The 22,630-nt window shown below is 38.6% G+C and overlaps 1 protein-coding gene across 1 annotated transcript in view; it reads right to left on the reverse strand.

Annotated features, from left to right (window-relative positions):
* Positions 1–1,237: 1,237 nt before the first annotated feature.
* The window catches only part of LOC146756618 (ankyrin repeat domain-containing protein 26-like), a 50,743-nt gene continuing 29,350 nt past the window's right edge, over positions 1,238–22,630 (reverse strand). Inside the window, exons 17-31 of the mRNA XM_085524239.1 lie at positions 21,811–21,896; positions 18,581–18,798; positions 16,813–16,996; positions 15,081–15,227; positions 13,540–14,496; positions 13,148–13,300; positions 11,703–11,878; positions 11,441–11,507; positions 8,862–8,974; positions 8,313–8,454; positions 7,262–7,555; positions 6,342–6,574; positions 5,708–5,954; positions 3,741–3,786; positions 1,238–2,229 (exon numbers count right to left, since the gene is read on the reverse strand). Coding sequence (XP_085380365.1) covers positions 2,087–2,229; positions 3,741–3,786; positions 5,708–5,954; positions 6,342–6,574; positions 7,262–7,555; positions 8,313–8,454; positions 8,862–8,974; positions 11,441–11,507; positions 11,703–11,878; positions 13,148–13,300; positions 13,540–14,496; positions 15,081–15,227; positions 16,813–16,996; positions 18,581–18,798; positions 21,811–21,896 — 3,206 coding nt within the window. The 3' untranslated portion in view covers positions 1,238–2,086. The remainder of the gene's footprint in view (positions 2,230–3,740; positions 3,787–5,707; positions 5,955–6,341; positions 6,575–7,261; positions 7,556–8,312; positions 8,455–8,861; positions 8,975–11,440; positions 11,508–11,702; positions 11,879–13,147; positions 13,301–13,539; positions 14,497–15,080; positions 15,228–16,812; positions 16,997–18,580; positions 18,799–21,810; positions 21,897–22,630) is intronic.

Genomic DNA, 22,630 nt, shown 5'->3' on the forward strand with positions numbered 1-22,630 from the left:
ATGTCCACATACCTGGTCTCTCAAAGGCCTGCCCAAGATCACAGTAACCAAAACCTTGATCTGACACCATTACCTGAGCCAGTAATTTACCTGGCCCATTCTCCCTCTTCATTTCTCAGCCCCCAGTCAGCAGTACAGAGAAGACTACTTGTGTTCCTGCTCCCTTTAACATCTTCCCAAGGGATTCAAAGTCCCTTTTAATGTTCTGTAATTTCCTTTTTGCAGCCTCCTGGGACCCTACTTGAATGAGACCTTGAGTGGGTAGTAGCCTTCTATTTTATCAGAGGCAGTAGAGTCTTCTTAACATCTGTGACATGTGCCCCCAGATAACAGCAAACTGCTCTGGAGAGGTTATTTTTGGTGGCAAATTCGGGGCCTCAGTGCCTCCCAGCAAGGAGTCCCAATTACCAAGGCTCGTCAGCTGTTTTTGGTGGCACTAGTTTTAATAGGACTCCTTGGTTGGCCCTGCCCTGCATGCTTGTTGTATGCAGTGGAAGCAGGGACAGGTAGCTGGGAAGGGGCCAGGGATGCCGTCTGGACATGCATGGGATCACGAAGGCTGAGGCACAGATGGAACTGAACTTGGCGAGGGATGTAAAAATAACCAGAAGGGAGCCTACAGGTGCACTGGGCAGAAGTGACAGACCTGGGAGAGTGCACTCCCTCTGACAAATGAGGAGGGAGAACTGGCTTTAACCAACATGGAGAAGCGCAAGGTACTCTATGAGTGCTTTGCTGTCTGGATTCTGCTGGAGATATTCTTCCACCTGGCTCCTGGCTTGTACCAGCTGGAGAGAGCACAAAGGGCCACCAGAAGTTATCTCATAAAGGAATGGCCAACCTGCAGAAAAGGCTCCAAAGATCCCCCTCCCAAGCATGGCCAGGTTTACAACAGAGACTTTACCCTCGGCTTCCTGTTAATGAATCACCACCGAAGACCTGAAAGTGGTTCAGCACACCCATTAAAATCACAACCCTCCACACTTGTTTCAAGCATATACCCCTTAATTTCTATGATGACAAACCTTATGACATATAGTAGCTGTTTGCCCCACTGCTTCAAGTACCCAGGAGGAAAAGAACACAAATGCATGCTGGCCACTTGTCTGATCTCAGGGCAGACTGAAGGCACCAGAAGGAGAGATGGAAGTGAGCAGAGGAGGACTGTAGCAAGTCATAGAGGCAAGGAATGAGGTGGAAAGCAAGTCAAGAAGGCCAACAGAATAAAACAAAGATGTACCAGATATGAAAGTTTATTAAATACCAAGTTGGAACATAAATATCTGGAATTAAATATAGCATATTAGTGTCATAAAATACATTCATATAAAAAGGTGCAGTACCAATTAGACAGAAGGTTGAAACATTAATTTTCCTTCTTCCCACTATGAACCGCTTCAGGTTCATCATGTGTTCATCTACCAACTGTGAATGTCTTAAGATGGGTCAAATTCTAATGCAAAATCCAACAAGGATATCAAGTCAGAAATATCAAAAAGGTCACATTAAAGCTTTCTTGGCAGTGCTACACAAGCACAGTATTTTTAAACCCTAGGTGCGTGAAAGTGACAGCAATGTAAAGTGCATTCTTCTCCAGCTTAATCACTGCTAAAACTTCCACTTAACCAGCAGAAATATTCACAGCATCAGGACGGAAACAGCTGGCAGGAATCCAATCAAAATCTCCTATGCGTTAAAATAACACTGGAGACTCTACCACAAACAGTGGAAGGGTTAAATAGAACCAAAGGAATGCTTCTGGTAAAACCTTTAACAAAAAACATGGAGCAAAATAATGTGTCAAAAACATTTTGACAGTTCCGTCAAGTTCAAGAGCCAACCTTACTCAGTCTGACAGTAATTAAAAATAGATATGGTTCTTATCCTGAGTGCAAAATAAACTGACTACCCCCCGGTGACCAACAGGTAAGTGCAGAGTGTCAACCTATTTAATATATTTAAAATTTATATTCAAACCGCAGTAAAGATGTTTCCACACTAAGCTGCAGGATGGGAAGTCACAGACCTCCTATGTAAACAAATGATCTCCAGTACTTTTCCCTTTACATTTTAAATAAAAATATATTTAGATCAGGTAATTTTGGTTTAAAACATCCCGGTACTCCTGTACCGCTCTGCAAAGGGGATCCTGGTCAACATTGAGATTTTTTGAAGATCCATAAGTAGATTTCATTAGAGAAGCTCTAGCAGTTTCAAGCTCAGCGGTGGCTGGAAAGAAAAGAAACAAGATTGACGATGTTACTTTTACAGTAGATTGAGTCAAATCAGTCACTGTAAAAACATTACTGATAACTGATCAGGCTATGCTCTAGAGGGATATTTAAAAACTTCCAAGGAAAACACAAATCAAAAAGGAAGGCATAAAGGAAGAAACATTTTTTCACATTCAATGATCAGCCAATACAATTTTTAAAGCTAGTTAAAGAAATTCCAGGTTTTAGAAACACAGAATGGTTTGGGCTGGAAGGGACCTTTTAAGATCACCCAGTTCCAATCTCCCTTCTATAGGCAGGGACAGCTCCCTCTAGACCAGGTTCCTCAGAGCCCCATCCGGACTGGCTCTGAATGCCTGCAAGATGGGGGCTATGCACAACATCTCTAAGCAACCTGTTCCAGAGTCTCACCACCCTTACATTAGGAAGTAAAGAGTTTCTTCCTAATATCTAGTCTAAATCTACCTACTTTCAAGTTTACAGCCATTTCTCCGCATCCTGTTATTACATGCCCATATATATATATGAAAGTTTTAGCCTTAACTTTAACTGCCAGGGATGTCTTAACTTTCCCTGGCTCAACCCTCTTTCGTTCATGGAAACACATCTTCGATGGAAGCAGAAAAGGATTTTCAGTACTTCCATCCATCAGCCTTTTCCAGACAAGATCCCCAGACCAAGCAAATACTACGGCTCCTACTACACATGTAATTATGTTTGAATATGCAAATGAGCACATGGCAATGGGTTTCTGTCTATTCAGGGAAATTGGAAGAGCTGTGAAGCAACAGCTGGATTCTCAAGGGCTCCCTGCTTCAAAATAACTCTAGGAACAGCAGCAGTGACTCTGGCAGAATGCTAATTGTGAAACAGTATGAATTCTTCTCTGAAGACCTGGCCTTTTATTATAGAACAGGCTTTACACTGCATATTAAAAGCAATCAGTTCATGCTGTGTTTGCCTATATATTGCTGAATGATTTTTACCTAAAGAAAGGCTATCTTTTCCACTGATTCTTCTTTATCCAAAGACAAGTATGACAACATGTCAGGTACAAAAAAAAGCAATGAAAAAGAGCGAGCAAAAATTAAGAACACCAGAAAATGTATATGGTATATTTGAAGTGCTGAATGCAATGAATGTATGCAGAAAGAGAAGTAGTGACAGAAGTCCATAAAAATCTTATTTCTGGGCTTTTTTTTTTTTTTTTTACATTTGATGTTTGTGCCTGAGGATGAAAGGTGACTTGAACTTAAGCCAAGTGTATCTGTGCGGGGGAGATGGTTTGCTCTCCATGCTTCTTCTCAAAAGTAGCTGCAGAACATTCTGAAGAGTATATTGGTTAGCAGGAAGTTTTCCATTAAAACTCTCTAAGTTAGAGTTAAAAACAGCCCCACACTGTGCTTCAAACAGCACAAATCTTGACAACTTTTGAAAATAATTACATAGAAGTTACGAACAGTCATCACCTTCCTTAAAAACACTGATATCAGAGTAGCATATTACCTTGCTGAAGTTCCTTATTGATTTCTTCCTCCAATTCCTTCTGTACCTAGAATTATAAATAACACATGCATTATAAATAACACTGCACATTTTATTAAGTAACAGAAACCAGCTTGGATCGCTAGAAAGGAGCATTTGCCCCTCGCTCTCCCAGGAGATGTTTATTTACTGTCATTTATTCTGAATGCAAAGTTTTCATAAGGAGAAATTAGACCTTTTAAAGGGCCACAGTCCAAACACCGTATGCGATCATTTACATTTGAAGATATTTGCGACTCCTGTGTTATTTTCCATCAGGTCTTTAACGCATAGAAGTAATTGTCAAAACAGACAGCATATAGCTTCCAGACTCATGTCATTAGCAAATACAGTTAAGTGCTTGGAGCATGTGGCTTACGTGGAGAGGCTGAGAGCATCAGGACTGTTAAGCCTGGAGAACAGAAGGCTTGTGGTCTCACCTACAGGTGTAATTATCTGACTGTGGGATGCAGCATAAAGAAGACAGAGCAAGAAATTTCTCGGTGGTGCCAAGTAAAAGAACAAGAGGAACAGGCAGAAGTCAAAAGAGTGGAAATTTATAAGACTGCTAAAAATCAGGAGTGCAGACAGGAAATAAAATCAGAAAGGAAACAGAAACTGAGAGACGGAATGGGAAGTAGTTGTTCCCTTTCTTATGCTACCAGTAGGAAAACTGGTTTCATGAATCCATGCACTCACGCTGGTTGCAGCTAGCAGAAGTCACTATTATTTCCTGCACCCACTTTTCAGAGCTGCATTTCTTTCTCTTGTTTGTAATCAGTGCAATTTGTTTTTTCAAACAGTTGCATGGACAAAGTAATTGATACCAGCATTTTGAATAACAGCGGCGTAAAGTATTTTCAGCTTCTTATCCTTGAAGCTTTATCAAAGCTTTTGCAAAATCAAAGCCAAAATCTACACGAGCTTCCTCATCCCAGGAAATGCTCACACTCTACTTCAGATAACCTCCCTTACTTTGAAAAACACCAAATGTGCACTGAGAGCTTTACATAAAAACAAAAGTGCAAGATGACTACACGAGGCAAACTCCAATTTAAGTTCCTTAGTTTCCAGTTATTATGAACTTTACTGTCAGGAGAACTTGTAATCTCCTCCATCCAAGAAGGCAGCACTTAGTTTGAATTTAATGGCAATACAGAGGTGGTTTTTTTTGTTGTTTTTTTTTTTCCCAATAGAAGGAAACAGATTACTGGAAAAATCTGAGGTATAACTGCAGCAAAGACAAGGCTCAGAGTCAGGTAAACTCTTGTCTTTTTAAGTAGCCTGGTGAACAGGCCAAGTACTAAGCAGCACAACTGGCAAAGTACTTCAAAGCTATTGCAGAAGTTGCAATCATGTATAAATTGCTGCAAAATATTATAAAGCTGTGAAGACTTGAAGAGTAGGTTGTTGTTTTCTCAGGTAATAATACATAGCAGGAAGCACAAAAAGAAATTTTTACTAGGCACAGCATGCATCCCACAGCAGACTGTATAGGAAGAAGCAAAGCAATCATACTCACATCATCCTAGTTTTAAAGGATGTCTTTGTTAGTATTAATGTACTAAAAGAAACTAAAAATGAAGATCAGTAAGGAAAAAAACAACGTGGCTTGACCAGAGATGTCTGATGAGCTGAGCAAAGATGTCAAAGTTATCCATTTCAAGTATGTCATACACTTATGCACATTCTATACAGTAAAGTTTAATAAATAGCTTAGCTGGGAACTTCCAATGCCACAGCAGCTGCTTATTAAATTTTCTCTAGTTGAAAAAAAAGAAAAAAAAAACAATACAAAAACCTTACATAAGTACATAGTTATGTGTATATACAGTTAGATAGTTCATCATTTAGATGTCAGTATTTTTGGTGTCTGAGCACTCTAGGAATTCTGTACAATCTTAATGACCTAAAGTCTTCATCACTGAAGAGTATTTCACAATGCTTACCTTATCCATGTACACTTCAACTTTTTTTCTTGCCAATAATGCAGTCCCAGCAGCATCTAGGAAGCATTCCCCTTGGCTGAAGCTTCTGTTCAGTGTGGAATTGTTTCTGAGATTTCCCAGTTCAGCTGAATATTTTCCTGGACTTGCAGGAGGACCTCCACTGACAGTGCTGCTCGCAATTAAAGATTTGTTTCTTTGGCGTTCCTCAAAGAGCTTACAATTGGCTTCTGCAAGTCTCTTGGTTGTTCTGAAATATTTAAAAACACACAAAGAATTATCTTTGATAATATTTTTGCAGAGTCACTTCTTCCAGGTCTTTGACTACTATTCAGCTTTTGAAAAGAGAAGGCATTAGAAGTCCAAAATGAGAGGGGCCCAAAGGCCATGTGTTAAAATGCTATCAACTTCAAACATGGGCCAGTGATGCCATAACTAGTGGTGTGACTGCTAGAACACTGAAGTGAAATGATGGTGGTTCCAAAAATAAAGGGGAAAGGTTTTAGAGGGTTACGCTTACATCCATAGTGCTGACAAGACACAGAAAAAGGATTTTAGGAGGAAACAGTACAAGGTTTTTCATGCAAGCTACTGCTACTTCACGTCTTGTTACCACTCCAAAAAAGCACGCACTTACCTTTCCAGCTTATTTGCTAGCCTTATTCTCATTTTCATTTCTTCACGATGCAGCTCTTTGTATTTTTCCACTTCCGCAAGCATAGATTCGTTTTGAAAAATACTGTCTTTGGTATTTTTTATTTTGTCCAACTCACATTCAACCTCTTTTATTCTGCACTTCAGCTGGTCTCTCAGCGAGGCATGATGATTTTCTCTGATTTGTTCTATCTTGTCTTGTGAGGCTGCCTGGACCTGAAGCAGATAATACAATTTCAACCATTGCAAAGAAAAAGTGAACTGCATCTCCCTATACGGTTGCCCATAACCAATTTAAAGGGCCCAGTTTTACTCAACTGAGTCAACTGGACCTTTTCACTACTATCAGCAATCAAGGCAAAACCCTGGAACCAACACGTTAAATAACTGTTTTCATCCAGACAGATCTGCTCTTAGCAATATTACTTATGGGAGCAGCTACTAAAAGAATGCTATGGCTGAAGGACAGGGCACACAAAAAGGATTCTACAAAGAAATTATGAGAATCCCATCCCCACTCTTTCTGCCCCACGGTAACTTCAGTGACTTCTTCCCTGAGCATTTTATCCTGTACAATGATAAAACATAACCTGTACGTATGGCCAAACCATCTCTAAGTTATAGCATTCATGTGATGAACAGCAATAACAAGATGACCAGATGGCCATAGCTTCTTCTAAGAACTGCAAAACAGAAGTCTGTCAAGGGACGGCTATTAGCTTGGGGACCTGCAGGCAAATTACACACACAAAAGCACTTTCGCCAAACAATTTTCCATTCTTCCACTTCCCTTCAGGAAATATAGAAGTATGGCACTAACACAAAAAACCAAAGTACGAACAAGAAATGGCAAAAAGAAGTTACATAATAAAAACTACAGACATACACAACAAATTCACTTACCTGCAAAAACAAATTGACTTCTTGAAGTTTTTGATTTATTTCTTGTGCAGCTCGCTCTTCCACTTCTTTCTTGTATCGTTCGATTTGGTTGTAAGTCATCATGTGCACATTGTGGACAGCCTCCAGATGTTGTCTCAGGTTTGCCACCTCTTCTTTCAGCTGGCATCTGGTCTTCTCTAGTTTTTCATGTTTTTTCATGTTTAGAGCCAGCAGTTCTTGCAAATAATGGTTTTGTCCTTGTAGTTGGACGCATTTTTTACACTCTAAATCCAGCTGATGAGAAAGTTCAGTAACCTACAGACAGTAATAAAATGAACTTAGAGGGGTGTAAAATTATTCTCTGAAAATTTATGAAGGGGAAGACCATCAAGTCTGTAACTGTCATCTGCTGACTCAGTACCCGAGTCAAAGGAAAGACAAGATCATCTTTTAAGGGAAGAACAACTTTTAAGTTCTTGCCAATAGGGTTCCTTGACTTACAACCTTCCTCAGTTCTGCAGCAAGTAAAAGATCAACAAGTAGCAAACTAGCAGAATTTCACTTACGGGAGTGTGCTGAAAGGCACTAGGGCCATTCTTTTGTGCACTGCTCTACTGCTCGATGGAAATCAAACCACTCTACCCAGACAGCAGAAAGAATGCCTATCATGCTTCAGGGGGAATGTTCCAGTACAGAGTTAACTGGGCACAGGAAACAAGTACTCCTCCTGCCATTGCTCTTGAAAGCTTTGTAAACAGTGCTTCAAAAAGCAGCTTCCACAGCAGTGGTAAAGGAAGGTATTTTCTCTCTAGGTCAAATCCAGTGTCTGGTTGCAAGAATATGTACAAAATATGAGATGTTTCAGTAGTTTCCAAGGTCAACTGTGAAGCCAATTTTCTCTCCCAGAAATATAACTTTTCCATACCTACTGAAAAGAATATTACAAGTCTCTAGAAATTAACATGACCCAAACAAAACAACAACAACAACAAACAAACAAACAAACAACAACAAAAACAACAACAACAAAAAAAAACACCAAAAAACCCAAAAAGAAACAACAAGAACTTGCCTTTGTTCTTGATTTTTCAACTTCATTCACCATTTCAGAATACCTGTTCTTCATTTCTCCCTGGAAATTGAACTGGGAGTCTCTTTCTTTGGCTTCATGCATCTTTAGTTTTTTCACAGCTTTCTTCAAAAGGCTCTTGAACCTGCACAACAAATCAGTCAAGAAAATAAGCAAAGGAACTAGGTATCTATTTGTCACGCTTGTACAAGAAAAGCATAGCTATGGCTTGCTTCATTTTTAACATGCTCAACAGGCCAAAAGTTAATAAGAAAAACCAGCATTTCAATGCAATAGATCACCTGGAGGGTCCAAATTTCACCTCAACAGAGGAAAAAAAGACTTCCCTCCCAGAAGTGCAAGGCAGCCTACATTTGCTCTTCTTATGGCAGCTACAGAAAATCATAGGCTCATGTACCAGAACTGTCTTGCAAGAACTGATGTGAGATCTGAATTTGCTCAGAGTTAAACACACCTGCTTTTACATGCAAGTTCCTTAAAGCCTGACTTCTAACCTACATGAGCTCTCTTTCAAGTACTAGTGAACCATACCTGTCACATTCCTTCTGCAGTTCAGTATTTCTTTCCCTTTCCTGGTCAAGACATGCTTCAAGTGGTCGTTTCAATTCTATCGGCTTCTTCACATTCTTTCTTTCATTCTCACACTTTCAAAAAACAAACAAACAAAAATACATGATACACTCAGCACAGGACAGTACACATAGCAACTGCAGATAGCACATATCCATCCTTTTGCCACATTCAGCAGAACACTGAGGCACAGGATTCTTGTAAACATTTAAATCACTTCAGGCTTCACACAAGCGGGCCAAGACCTAGGGATACCAATTAACGCCCCTGCTGAAGCAAATGCTCCTCTGCCCCCTTATTGGGCTTCGTCCCAAAAAGCTGGAAAAAAGATGCTAGAGAACAGCTTCCGCAGTTCCTCTGCTAATAGGTCAGCTTGCACAGGTAGCCACAGCCCTGGAGAACACTGCACACTCTACAGCATTCATTCCAATGACCAGCAGGCTCTTGTGGAAGAGTCTGCTTTTCTGGAATTCACCAGTGTCTTCTCAGTCATTACTTCCATATCTTATTTGTGGGTGTTTACTAATTTAGTTGCTGTTCCTCATGGTGTTTTTTCAGACAAACTACAGGAGAACTGGCAACTAGTTCTGTAGTTTGCATTTGCACCTTATTTATTCTGCAAGGGTTTTAAGCTCCTGTTATTCTGAAAACATGCAGCAGTTCCTCCGTACACTGCACTGAAAATAAGGGGTGTTTTAATCCTGCTTGGAAATCAAGGGGTCAGACAATAACCAGAAGGAAATCAAATAAAGAACACAGGAACTGCTGCCTTGCTCCATGTGCTCAACTGGTATCAAACCACACCGTCTTTCTGACAGCACAACTCCGAGATATTCTCTTGGCTTTTATTCAATTCCTTCATGACACCCAAATCACAATAGTACTCAGGGCCTGAGTAGCAGGGATATAAAATCAGAGTATGTAAGAACTCAAGAAAATGTCAGCATTGCTCTGGGTATTGGCTAGGTGTTAGGGACTGTTTTCTGGGCTCACTTCTTCTAAAAGCTCAGCATTTTCCCTACTCAGTTTAGCAATATGGTCTTCAAGGTGGGCTCTCGACTTTCGATCTTCCTCGCACATCATGCATGAGCCTCTGGATGTCATAGCCAACATATTCTGATTTTGTATCTATGGAAACAACAATGACAAAGGGAATGCCAAGATAACCAGAGAGACAACACTGCACATAAACTGCATTATAAACTATTAACTCAAATGGAGGCAGGGCTAAGCTCTCACAACTAAGGATCTATAGTGAATGTTACACTGAGTTTATAAAAGATGGCTTGAGAAGCACCATCAAGAATAGCACTTAATGCTAGTGGAAAAAGTGAATGCTCTCTATACGATAAAATGAGGTTACATCATTTGGAGATAAGAAGACACACATACAACATTAACTCACAGTTTTCTTAAAATTCCCTACACTTACTGACTGTGAAATAACTGCAGATCTCCTCAGAGCAAGAAAATGTTTTCAGAACAGCAATGTTACTTATCCTTTTACACAAAGGAGCAAAGATTTGCATCACAGATGCATTTGTGTGTAAACAAGTTTGCTTATTCAGTTCCCTTTGTAAAGAATGAAAGTTGTCTACATGCTTTGAATAGCACATTTTAAGAAAAAGAGAGACATCCCTGACGTACAGAAGGACATAAAAACCTGAGCTTAAAGGCTTATATGACAAACTCATAAAACTTCCTCATGTGTCTTTACAGGATATGTTAAATGTCGGTTCTCCCTATGTGACAATGTATGGGTAAAATACAGAAGTGTTAAAAATGCTAAAAACCTTCTAATTGGTATATCACCAAAAGAAGATGACAGGAAAGGAACCTGGAAAAGAACTCAGACTTTTCTGGTGCAGATAATCAACAGCTTTTCCCTTCCACTAGATCCTTCTTATTCTCCCTATAGCAGCTTAATTTTCCAACAGCAAACTAATTAAAGAATATTCCAAGGTTACACAAGATGCTAAGCCATGCATGCGCACCAGCTACTTCCCAGCTGCCTGCCACTGACTGCACAGCATTACTTCACCTAGTTGTTCTTTCCTTACCTCAGCCCCCTGCGGGGCAGTAAAGTACCAACACATATTCACAAATGGAAAAAGAACCTAATGAGCTCAGGTGGAAACTATGACAAAGCTCTGAAGATAAAATAGATTTCTCACATCCAGGTTTCCCCTCCCAGATCTCAACCACACATCTCCCTCCTGCTGACACTGTCCGTCCTATCCATCAAAAGAATCATGCTGATTAACACAAACATTTTCATACTACTGCAAAGACAGAAATGGCAGCAGTGAAAGGTGGAGATTTACAACCTTTACCTTATGGGAAAACTCTCAAAACTGGAGAATAGACCATCAGGATTTTCAGAGTACCCTACAGTCACACCACAGCTCAGATGACTCAGCTCCCCTATGATCCCCAGGAAAACCACATAACTTCCCCACGAAAAATATCTAAATAGGCTCAGAAGCTCACATAAAAAATAAAAAATAAATAAATAAAAGGGAAGTTTATGACTGGCTTACTGAGGCTTCAGTTCTCTTGTCCTGGTGTTGCGCAGCAGCTTCCACCCTGGCATTTTCCATTTCAAGCCTTAAAGAGAAGCACAGATCTTATTAGACAAATCCATAATAGCGCACACTGCAAAAGAATGGTGTGAAAGAATGCTATTTAAAGCAAGAGCTTCTTTTAAAATCATGTTTTACCCTGATGATGCAACAAGGCAATTCTGACGTTTTCAGAGAATCCCAGAAAGCAAAACCTTGCTTCACTCTGTTATTTTCTTACCGTTGGACATGTTCTTCCAGCTGCTTTATTGTAGAACTGCTTCTGGAAGCTGCTAACAGAAGGTCTTCCATTTTTTGGTTAGAAGCTGATATTTGTCTTTCCTTATTATCTAGGTCAGTCTTCAAATCTTGAATGCAACGCTCATATTGAATACGCTGTTTTTCAGAGTCATGTAACTGTAAAGTAGCAATGAGAATCCTCAGCAGCCCGGTTAGGTTCAGTATAGAGAGCTCAGTGAGCACTGAAGAATTTGGATATTGCATGTATCTACATACACCCCCTACCCAAAGTACTGGAATCGTTTCCAATTCATTCAAGCCTTCATTTCTCTTAGCAAATGAACAATAACAGATGATATTTCATCATCTGTGACACTGGCCTCTCCCATCTGTACAAAGGATTTTCTATAACACCATTATGAGCATTGACACTGCCAATCCTACCTTCTCAGTGGCTTGTGACATCCTGAAATTACTTGTTTGCTATTCTATCGAAAATATTAACCAAAAAAACCTCATCCTTTTCCTAAAGTGATTTCACAGCTCATTAGTATGTTATTATGGTAGATGTTTCAGAAAAAACCCACAACTCTCACAGAGAGCAAAAAAGAAAAACTCAAATTCAGCTGTCCAGTATTTCTACTTTTTCTCAGAAATCAGACACCAAACTTGGCCAAACCAAAAGCGATAACCTGCTGAGACACCAGGTCATTTTGCAAAGCAGCTTATCAAATACAGATCTTCTCCAGTTAAAGACATAATGACTTCGTGTCGAAGACCACCCAGTCATGGACACCAAGTGCACAGAACAATGCAGTTCATATACTTGTCTTTAAATCTATACCCCTGAATTTATTTCTAGGATAGGAGGACATTTGCTTATACTTTGAACTCTCTGCTCTGATTTGGCACAGGCATGACTGTGATCACAGATGACAAGGGGCAAGTTGAGAAGACTAAGGGGATAAAGACCACCTTATAGTGTTTACAACCAACCTTATAAGACACAGAAAAACAATTTGTAAATTCAGAGCACCTGTGTAATGTTGCTTCAGATAGTTGGTAGTTTGTACACATCCCATCCACAAATAAATTCTTAATTGTGTTTGACACCAGGAGAGGGAAGTAAGTTGGGAAAAGAAAGAACACTGCTACAACACCCTGGAGCCACAAGAAGAACTTTAGCTGTGGGGCTGAAGAACGGCTCCTACTTGCAAAAGAAACTAGTTGGCTTTTTGATGATTCTAGTAACACTTATCTTTCACTACAGAGGAGGAGGCCAGCTGGCAAAGATTTCACCAGCTTCATGAATTATGACAGGGTATCACTGCTAACCTCCTTAGCTCTCTCTGGTACTTGCTCTCAGAACATTATTTTTCTCTTCTTCACCAGAAACAGGGAAAAATCACCCTCAGATTTTATGTGTAAGTTACAGCCTCTCTGTACCTTAGCTTTAATCCTGTCCAGTTCCTTCTGCAAGTGCAATTTGTCTTCCTCAAGGTCACTGCGGTAGCATGTAGTAACTACAAGGGAAGCTTCTGACATAGACTGCTTTTTAAGAGCATCAGCAAGCTCCTGCTGCAGCTGTCTGACCAAACCCTAAGGAAACAGATAAACATGAGGAAAAACATGAAATTTGACTTTACTCCTTTAAACTGACTATATTATACAGTTCAGTCATTTACCGGTCCTCCTTAATTCTAAGAGAAAAAACAATGAACCACAACAAAACAACACAATTTGGTCCTATGTGTAAAACTTACACCTGATGCATTTTAGAAATACAAAATCATTTTATGAATTGAAACATTTTAATTTATTCTAATTGTATAGCTTACCTCTCTTTCTACTTTGTCAGTCTCATATTTAAAGACTTGTTCCTTTAAATCAGTACACTTGGTATTTAATTCCTTGTTTCTCTCTTCCATGAGGTAAACCTGCTTTTCACTGTCAGCTCTGAGTTTGTTGAACATATCATGAAATCTGTCCTGGACATCATTCACAACCTTTTCTTTGATGATCTCCTTGTTCCGCAAATCTTCCAGCTGCTGACGGAGTAAAAGGTTTTCACTTTGGAGCTGGGCCAATTGTTCCTGCATAGATTCATGCTTTATCATAAATTTACTGACTTGATCTTTCTCAAGTTGCCACGCACGCTCATTTTCTTTTGCTTGACACTGGGCTTGATTTAAGTCTTTTTGTGTCATTTCTAAAAGCAGTGTTTTTTCTCGAAGTGTTTGTTCCAACTGGTGAAGCTCGTTTTCTAGACTATTAACTTTGCTTTCCGTTTTACTCAGCTGCTGAGACAAGCTCTTGTTGCTCTCTCGCACCTCAGAGAGCTCACGATGGAGCTTGTCTTGTAAACGAAGCCATTCATCACGTTCTCTCTGAAATGTTCGTTCGGCATCACTTTTCAATGACTGATGATGTTCGAGATCTTGAACCACTGCATTCAAGCGGGAACAGAATGATTCAATCTCTGTTTCCAGTCTGTCTTTGCTTTCTTTTTTCTGTTCAAGCTTGGAAGTTAGCATTGCAGATTCCGTCTTGAGTAAATTCAGCTGTCCATTGTACTGAAATACTGTCTGTGTTAAGGTTTCCTCACTCAGTTTAAGTTCCTTCTGAAGAGAATCATTCTTTTCTTTCAAAGACTCATTTTCCTCTAAGTATTTTCCTTCATCCTCCTGGTGCTTAAGTTTTACTTGATCGAGTTCTAGTCTTAGCATAGCAATCTCTTCTTGCAGTAACTGATTTCTGTGTAGCAGATCCTTTTCTCTGTCATTAGTGTCAGATTTCTGTGTGATAAAGGACAATAATGAATAGTTAGTTGGGAAATAAATTCAGGTTTAACCCATCAGGCAGCTAGGCACCACACTCTCATCACTAAGTGGGATGAGGGAGAGAACAGGAAACAAAACAGAACTCATGGGCTGTGATAAAAATAATTTATTAAGCAAAAAGATGAAGGACATGGAAACAAGAAAGTGATGACAGTATAATAACGAATTCAAAAGCCAAGTAATAGGATCACAAACAGCCTCAGCCAGCTTCTTTCCTAGTGAATCTCCAGATATCTGGACATTTCACGGGTAGAAACCTTAGAAATGATTGTAACAACTATACAGTGAAGAACAGCAGGCAGTTTAAGAGACTGGGAACACAATGTCTTATTTTCCAGTGGCTTCCTACTTCCACATGCAATTCAGGTCTATGTGGGATTGATGATGCTATTCAGAGTTTTTAGACAACAGTAACAAAATTTGGTTATATTGATAAACTGTAGATAATCCACGAAAAGGCACAAAAGGTTATTTTTCTTAAGGTTTTAGAATGAGCACAGTGAAGTATAACCAAATTAATTAGGAATGGAACTGCTTACCTCTGAATTTTTCCTAATAGTTTTTCTTGTCTCTTCTTCCAGCTCCTTCTGTCTCCACAGGTGGTTGCTCAAAATTCCTTCTTGCAGAGCTCTAGCACTCCTTTCATTAGAGAGCTGTCTCTGTGTTTCATCACGCTCTTCTTCAACCTACAGTAATATAGTTGAACTTGTGAATCTTGAACAAAATCAGAATTAGCAATACCTTCCTATTTCATTCTTTTTATTCTTACATTCTATTAATTCTATTAAGAGTCATTTATCATAAAATCATAGAATGACCTGCATATCAATTTTCCATGTTTGCAAACAAACATCTTTAGATTTATCTGAATTGAAAGTTATAAGGATAGTGTGAGTCCTTTGCACAAATCAGCATCATAGAAGTTTTATACTTAATGAATCTCCCTCTATAACACAAGAAAAAAACAAACAAACTAGAACTACTATTCTTGGAAACATACAGAGTTTAAGTAGAAACCCAAGTTATCTTTCTAACAAACTACATATACATACTAAAACCAGAGATGGACACTCATATGCTTACAGTCAAAGATTTAAAAACATCTATTCATCAATATGAGCACTAACACTAAGAACTGCACAAAACAAATGACTAAGATTTCCAAAAGCACAATAACTACACTTACTTTACCCCACTGCAAGGTCTTAAGTCTACATCTCTTCTACTAATATTTAGAAATGCTTCAGAAAATGTGCCAATCCATTTTCAGTTTACCAAAATCTAGCAATACTGCTGGATAAATTGAGTTGTATGAGATTTCCAAAGGCTATTAATGAAGTGAGACACAGAAGAGGACTGACCAGCTGAACAGCAGACCAGGAGGTGAACTAATGCCAATGATGTCCCTGTTAAATCCAGGCAGACTGAAAGAGGTGATGCTAACTACTTACTGCTTCTGCCAGAGCAACGTGGCCACTGAGGATCCTTAATGACCACTTTCACATGTTCTTAATATGTTTGCAAATACAAGTTCTGAAAATTTGAGGCTTACTATTTATGGGGAAAAATACAACACAACAGACCGAATTTCCGAGGTATATTTCAAACTGCGTAGAACCATGACAGGAATGCTGAAAAGTAGGTAAAGGCCAGTGAAAAGACCCTCAAAACTGTATGTAAGAACTGAAGAATTCATGCAGGTTGTGTACAGTGAGAACATCATCATCTCAATTGCATTAAATAAGCCACTAAACTTGTAATAAAAATAAAGGTGAGAGTTTTTCTGGATTCAGTCTTGATTGTAAGCAACTGAGGCAATTTACAGATTATCAGGTAAACAGTAACATTTAGGCCTAAATTTAAATTCATGTAAGTATAATTGAAAGAATACTACAAACAGTAACTGTAATTTCCTTCTGAAGAAAAAAAACAATAATAATAAAAACATTATATATATATATATGTACACATATAATATATATATAGATATATAGATATAGACATACATATACACACACGCGCACAGAGTTCTGTAGTAATTAGGAAAAATAACTCAAAGAGAAGCTTTGCCTGAAGCACAAACCAAACTATAATTCTGAAAAATGTGAAAAGGTATCATGAACTTGTTTGTTCACGCTGGTTTCATGACAGTGGTCCTCAAAATGCACCAAGATAATTGCCTAATGTCTCTTTCACCAACAAGTTGAACATACTAGCATAAAATATCAGTTTGAAAGAAACAGAAAAACAGAAGATATATATTTAATATACCTGTTTCTTGAGCTGTTTCAGCGTTATTAACTCTGTTTCTAAATTCCTTACACGAAACTCAAGTTGTTGTTTTTCCTCTGTCTCTCTAGAATATTGATCCTTTTCCCTCTTTAGTTGCTTTCTTGTTTTTTCATATCGCATTTCAGCTCTATGTCTCTTTTCCTCTTCTTGTTTCACAAAAAATCTGGGATTTAAAAGAGAGTATTTGAGGAATTAAAGCACTGACAAAAAAGTAAATATGCCACATCATGAACCAGGAGAAACAACTTAAAACTGTAGAAATGTCACACCTTTTCAAATATAGAAGTTTTTCTGCAATTTTAAACTTTTAACATCACTCTAATTTCATTCCATTAGTGGTGGAAGACACGTTATACATGAGCTGCACAAGACTGACAAATAAGCCCTTAAGTGATGTACAAAATTCATCATGTATTTCCATGTCGACATAGGTAAACATGAACAGTAAACCACGAACTTTTACTAACAAAAATACACTGTTTTTAATAAGTTGATCATCACCTATATAGTACAGATTCATAATGACTGCAAGTAATACCGATAAAACATCACATCACTTATCTAAGACAAATCAAAAACTTTTAAGAAGCCTTCCCTAAGACTATAACAACTGCTTACCATGTGCGGATGAACCTTTTCATTTCTTTTAATAAATTAAAGGATAAGGATAGTGTTCAAAAAAAGATTTGAATATCAGCAACCACTAACAAGTAGTTCAAAACATTGGCTGTAACATCAGTATTGAAGCAGCTTATTCTAAAGGAGAAAGATTTACATGTAGTCTTTAGCTTCCCAAAAAGTACAGCTTTTATCATGTATAGCTAATACTGTTTTGAGATTTTACATAGAAGAAAAAATTAATTCCTTCCATTTACAGATGTTTGGGAATTCTGAAAAATGTTTAGAATCAAATCCAGGCCAAATCAGGAACGGCTTTGTCTTACTTACAATCCCCTTCCACGTACTGGGAGACTGCAGGCACATCCTGAAGTTTATTTCCCTCAGCTTATTCTCACAGAGTTTCATGCTCTGTGATCAGCCTGGAAAGCCTCTACTGAACTCACACATGTTGACTACGATCTCTTGAAGGCCATAAAAAGAAATGCACACAAGTACTTGGAGGCCAAAAGTTGGACCCAGTGCTCCAGACACAGACCAACTAGATGCTAAGTAGGGATGGACTCCTCCCTTCAGCTTCTTGACTCTGCAACCCAGGATGCTGCTGGCCTTCTCAGCTGCAAGATCATTCTGACTCATGTTGCACTTAATCTCTGCCAAAGCCCCCAGAGGCTTCTCAGCGAATCAGCTCACCAGCCAGAGCATTTCACTGTGTACACAAGGGGTTCCTCCATCCCACGTGCAAGGGCTTTGAATTCGTTCTTGATTAATTTATTAGGCATAGGAGGTAAGATTCTAAAGACACGATTAGAGTCAGTGTTAAGGAAGAAATTCTCTGGGAAGGCTGGTCTGGTGGTTGGTGACCCTGCACATAGCAGGGGGGTTGAAACTAGATGATCATTGTGGTCCTTTTGAACCTGGGCCATTCTATGATTCTGTGATTAAGACCTCTATCACCTCCAGCAAAATTAATCTGAACCTCCACTGTGCATTTAGTTCTTTGAAAAATATACTTTTAAAACAGTTTGGGGAGCAGGGGACTACTCAGCATAGCTTTCAATACCGAGGAAAGTGCTTCAATTACAAGATTTAAAACAATCTAATTCTACGGATTATTTTATTAGCTTACCCTTTTACTGGCATTTCAAGTAATTTTGGTCTCTCCTCAGATGAAGAATTCTTTGTGTGTTTTTCTTCTATCATTTTTTCATTCTTCCTTAGAGCAAGCTTTTCTTTTACTGGTTGATGGGTAATATTGCCCACTGGTGTATTTGATTTATCAAGACTTTCCTGTTTCTCCACTGCTTGCATTTTGAAATGTTTCTGCTTCCTTTTTTCCTTCTCAACCTATGAAGAGAAAATTAAGCTTCATATATTTTTCTGATTCTAAAGGAGATCCAAGACCAAATAATCTAAGCTTGACTTTTAAAATAATGTAAAATAAAAAAGATTTTCCCCCAAAATTACTCTACAAAATGTACCAAGTCTACAAATATACTCTGAATTCACTCTTGATTTGAAGTATAACAATCAAACAAAAACAAAAAAGCAAAGCAGCCCTAAGGAAACAAACAATAGAAGCATTACTGATGGATAAGAAATCAGATGGACTACACAACAGTAGTTGTAGAAACACAAAGTATGAGTGGATGTATGATGTCATACTTCCTTAATGATGAGGAAAAAAGCAAACTGAACTCAAAAGCAGAAACAGCTTCACAGCAATCAGGAATTTTAGTGAGAGGCAATGAAGGCACACCATGCACAAACCACAGCAAATGAAGAGATAAATCAAGACCCTGTTCAGAAGCTATTTTCATTCCTTGATCGACAATCAAAACTGGTGTACTTGTATGAATTTCTTTTTATGGTAATGAGGTGATAACTACTTACACTGGAAATGACTGCCACCTATTGTCAAACTGAAACAATACACTTTGCTTTCTCAAAACCTTCTGATTACATTATGGGGAAAAGCACAGTTCTCCACTGCTTTCCTTATTTATGAGTAACGTTCTTCTCTTAAGACAAAAAAACCAATTTGCACAAAGCACCTTCTTTTAATGATCAATAGCTAACATGAACAGGACCACCGATACTGAGAAAGACTAAAGAATAAGGAAAAGCAGGTGAACTTCTACCTCTTTTTGTAGCTCTACCTTCTCTTTTTCCAAAGCCAGGAATACCATTTGCAGCATTCCTACCTTACTCTTAAATCTTTCCACATCTTGTTTTAGTTCTTCATCCAGATTCCTTTTCAGCATGCCACAAGGTTGCTGAGCATGCGGGAAAAGATTTTCGATTTCTGTTTCTCCTATTTCCTTGTTTTTGATAAGGCAGTCTCTGGGAACACTGTCACTAAGACAGATGTCCTTGCCAATTTTCTTCTCACTTATAAAGCCAAGTGTACTTTCACCATTTGTGGAAACAGGTCTTATATTAGGAAGATTATTAGAAATGTCATCCCAAATATTTGTTTTTAAACAATGTCTCAGGGAATACTCAGGACTTCCCTCTACATCTCTACTAATCCCATTCTCATTCTCTTCCATTTCCTCTGCTTTTGATAGATGTACTTTTGTATTATCTGTGTAATTAGTGCAGCCTTCTTCATCTGGTATTCTCCAGGTATTTTCCATGCTCGCATTTAAGTTATTGTGATCAGGAAGGACACAGAGACTCAGAATAACTATTTCAGGTTTGGGTTCTTTTAGGTCTACATTAAGTTTCACATCTCCAAATTCACCTTTACTTTCTAACTTATCACTTGATTCTGTCACACAAGACGAAACACAAAGACTCTTCAATTCTTCAATGAGGTCATCTTCTGACACTTCTGCCACAAGGGATGGAGCTTTCTCAGATTCATTAATTTCACCAAACAGCTGCTTCAGCTCTGCTGTAATGTTTGTAAAATTTCTTTTCAACTCCCTTTTCTCTTTTTCAATCCACATTTTTTGTATCTTTCTTCCCACAGCTTTAGACTTAACTGCTTGTCAGCACTGTGGGATTCCTCATTTTCTGCTAGGGCTTCCTGATGAGAAATTTCTGCTTTGTCAGTCTGCTTTTCATGTGCTGTATTTTCTATCAAGTTTCTAAAACATATTTATCCTTAAGTAAGCAGGTAAAGACAGAAAAATTACCAAGAAAAATGAAATTACCGTTAAGCCATATAATTTACATTGCAAACTCATCCCATCATACAACAACAACAAAACAAAGATACCTTATTTATTTTTTCCTCAAAACAGAAGGATCTAGTTTAGAAACATAAACCAATCAAACAGATCAAAACCAATCAGTAACAACAGAAAACACAACTGCCCAAATTTTCCCATACTCAACTTTCTACTGACTATCCCTTTAAACCCCCTGCTGGTTAGCGTTCATAACAAGCGTGAGTGATCATAACAAGCTTTTTTACTAACCACAACAAGGGACTGGCTACATTACAATCACTTATGCTCCTCAGAGTCAGAATTATTAAATTCTATTCCAAGCTCCCAAGACAAATATTTACAAGGAATACCTGTTCATTCCTGCCCTCAGCCCAAAATCAAGAACTGAGACATCTATCCAAACGGTACCATGCCTCAAGCTCACTGACCAGCTCCTCTCTCCAGCCTTCTCACTATCTCTGACTTCACAGTCCCTGCAAAGTTGCCCTTGGTTTGTGTTCCCTTCTGAACAAGGTCTGCAGCCTTGGCATCCCAAGGAACCACAACTATTGTCCTTCTTACTCTGGTTATAGAGGCCCTTTTCTCCTTCCACATCGTAACTCCACAAAAATCTTTCACAATGGAGAGCATCTCAGTCACCACCTGTCTCAGCCACTTCATTTCCAAGCTCCATTCACTTTGCACATCTGCTACCACCTTCCAATACTTAAGTTCCGCTCTCTACCTGCTGAAATGAATCACATCCCTCTTCCACAGTGCCTTGGATGTATGATGATATTACTTCCTCCACTTCCCTTGAGGTATTACAGAGGACTCCAGACACTCAATGAAGATCCCTACCCAGTCCTGTATGCTCAATACAAACAGGACGCCTAGCCTATATTCCTCCATAATGACCTTCAAAAAATATTTTCGAACACTTACTAACTTGATCAGATAAGGAGATATTTTGCAGAGGCAGAGAAAGCACTGACAGATCATATTTCAGGTTTTTACTTAATCTTTCTAATACACAGAGGAAAATCTGGCGTGTTTTGTCAAAGAAATAATCACATGATATAAAATTTTGCTCCCAAATGAGTATGTATTTTGCATAGGAAAAAACAAAAAACCCACCACATGACTGCACTGTTTCTCAGAATTGCACGCAAGGAAAAACACAATATTTGGTTTCACATACCTGCCTCCCAAAGTTTTCAGTGGCATCCTTGACCATCTCTTTTTTAGCTGATGACGACACATGAACGGTAGATTCTGAGCGCTCACCTACAGTGAAAAAATTACATCTTTATAACGAACATGACTTATTACAAATTAATTATACCTAGAGTACATCCTGAATCATTGCATTTGTGAGAAAATAGCACAAACTAACACAGCCTCTCAAGCGTATGATTATTTACGATTTGAACATAATATTACAAAACAGTTTGAAGATGCCTCTGTGCGAACTAATCCCTCTCAGGGCATTTTCCCTTTCATTCCTAAGGGAAATTTGATGAAAATCAGTCAGAAATACACCTTTAAGAATCTCAAATGGTTTACATGTAGAACTATATTTATACATACATGACACACTGTATGCTAGACAGCAATCGGCTAGATTCCTCTAGCTACTTTCATTTCTCCTTGTTTTGTGCCACAAAGGGTCTCGTTTAACCCTTTTAGAGTTAGAAATACTTGTACCATAGGAATTATAACACTCTGCAGAAGAAATACAGCTTGCTGAAACCCAAACATAGGAGTTTGAGACAAACTTTCACATATATTTCTTAATACCTGATCTTTGAGCAAATACATGGATTATAGAAAAAAAACAGACACGAGGAAGGATGAACAGAAAATACATGAAATGATGACATAAAATGAGCTATGAAAAGACTGTTTTTCCTATCTAACTTTGCCACGTCCCACACCATCACTGGACTACATTTCACATGACTACATAAAACAGACAAAACAAGAACTCACAGAATCACAGAAACACAAAGGATGGAAAA

Source organism: Coturnix japonica, chromosome 26, assembly GCF_054131305.1.
Source record: "Coturnix japonica strain WE chromosome 26, WE-NBRP24, whole genome shotgun sequence".
NCBI lineage: Eukaryota > Metazoa > Chordata > Aves > Galliformes > Phasianidae > Coturnix > Coturnix japonica.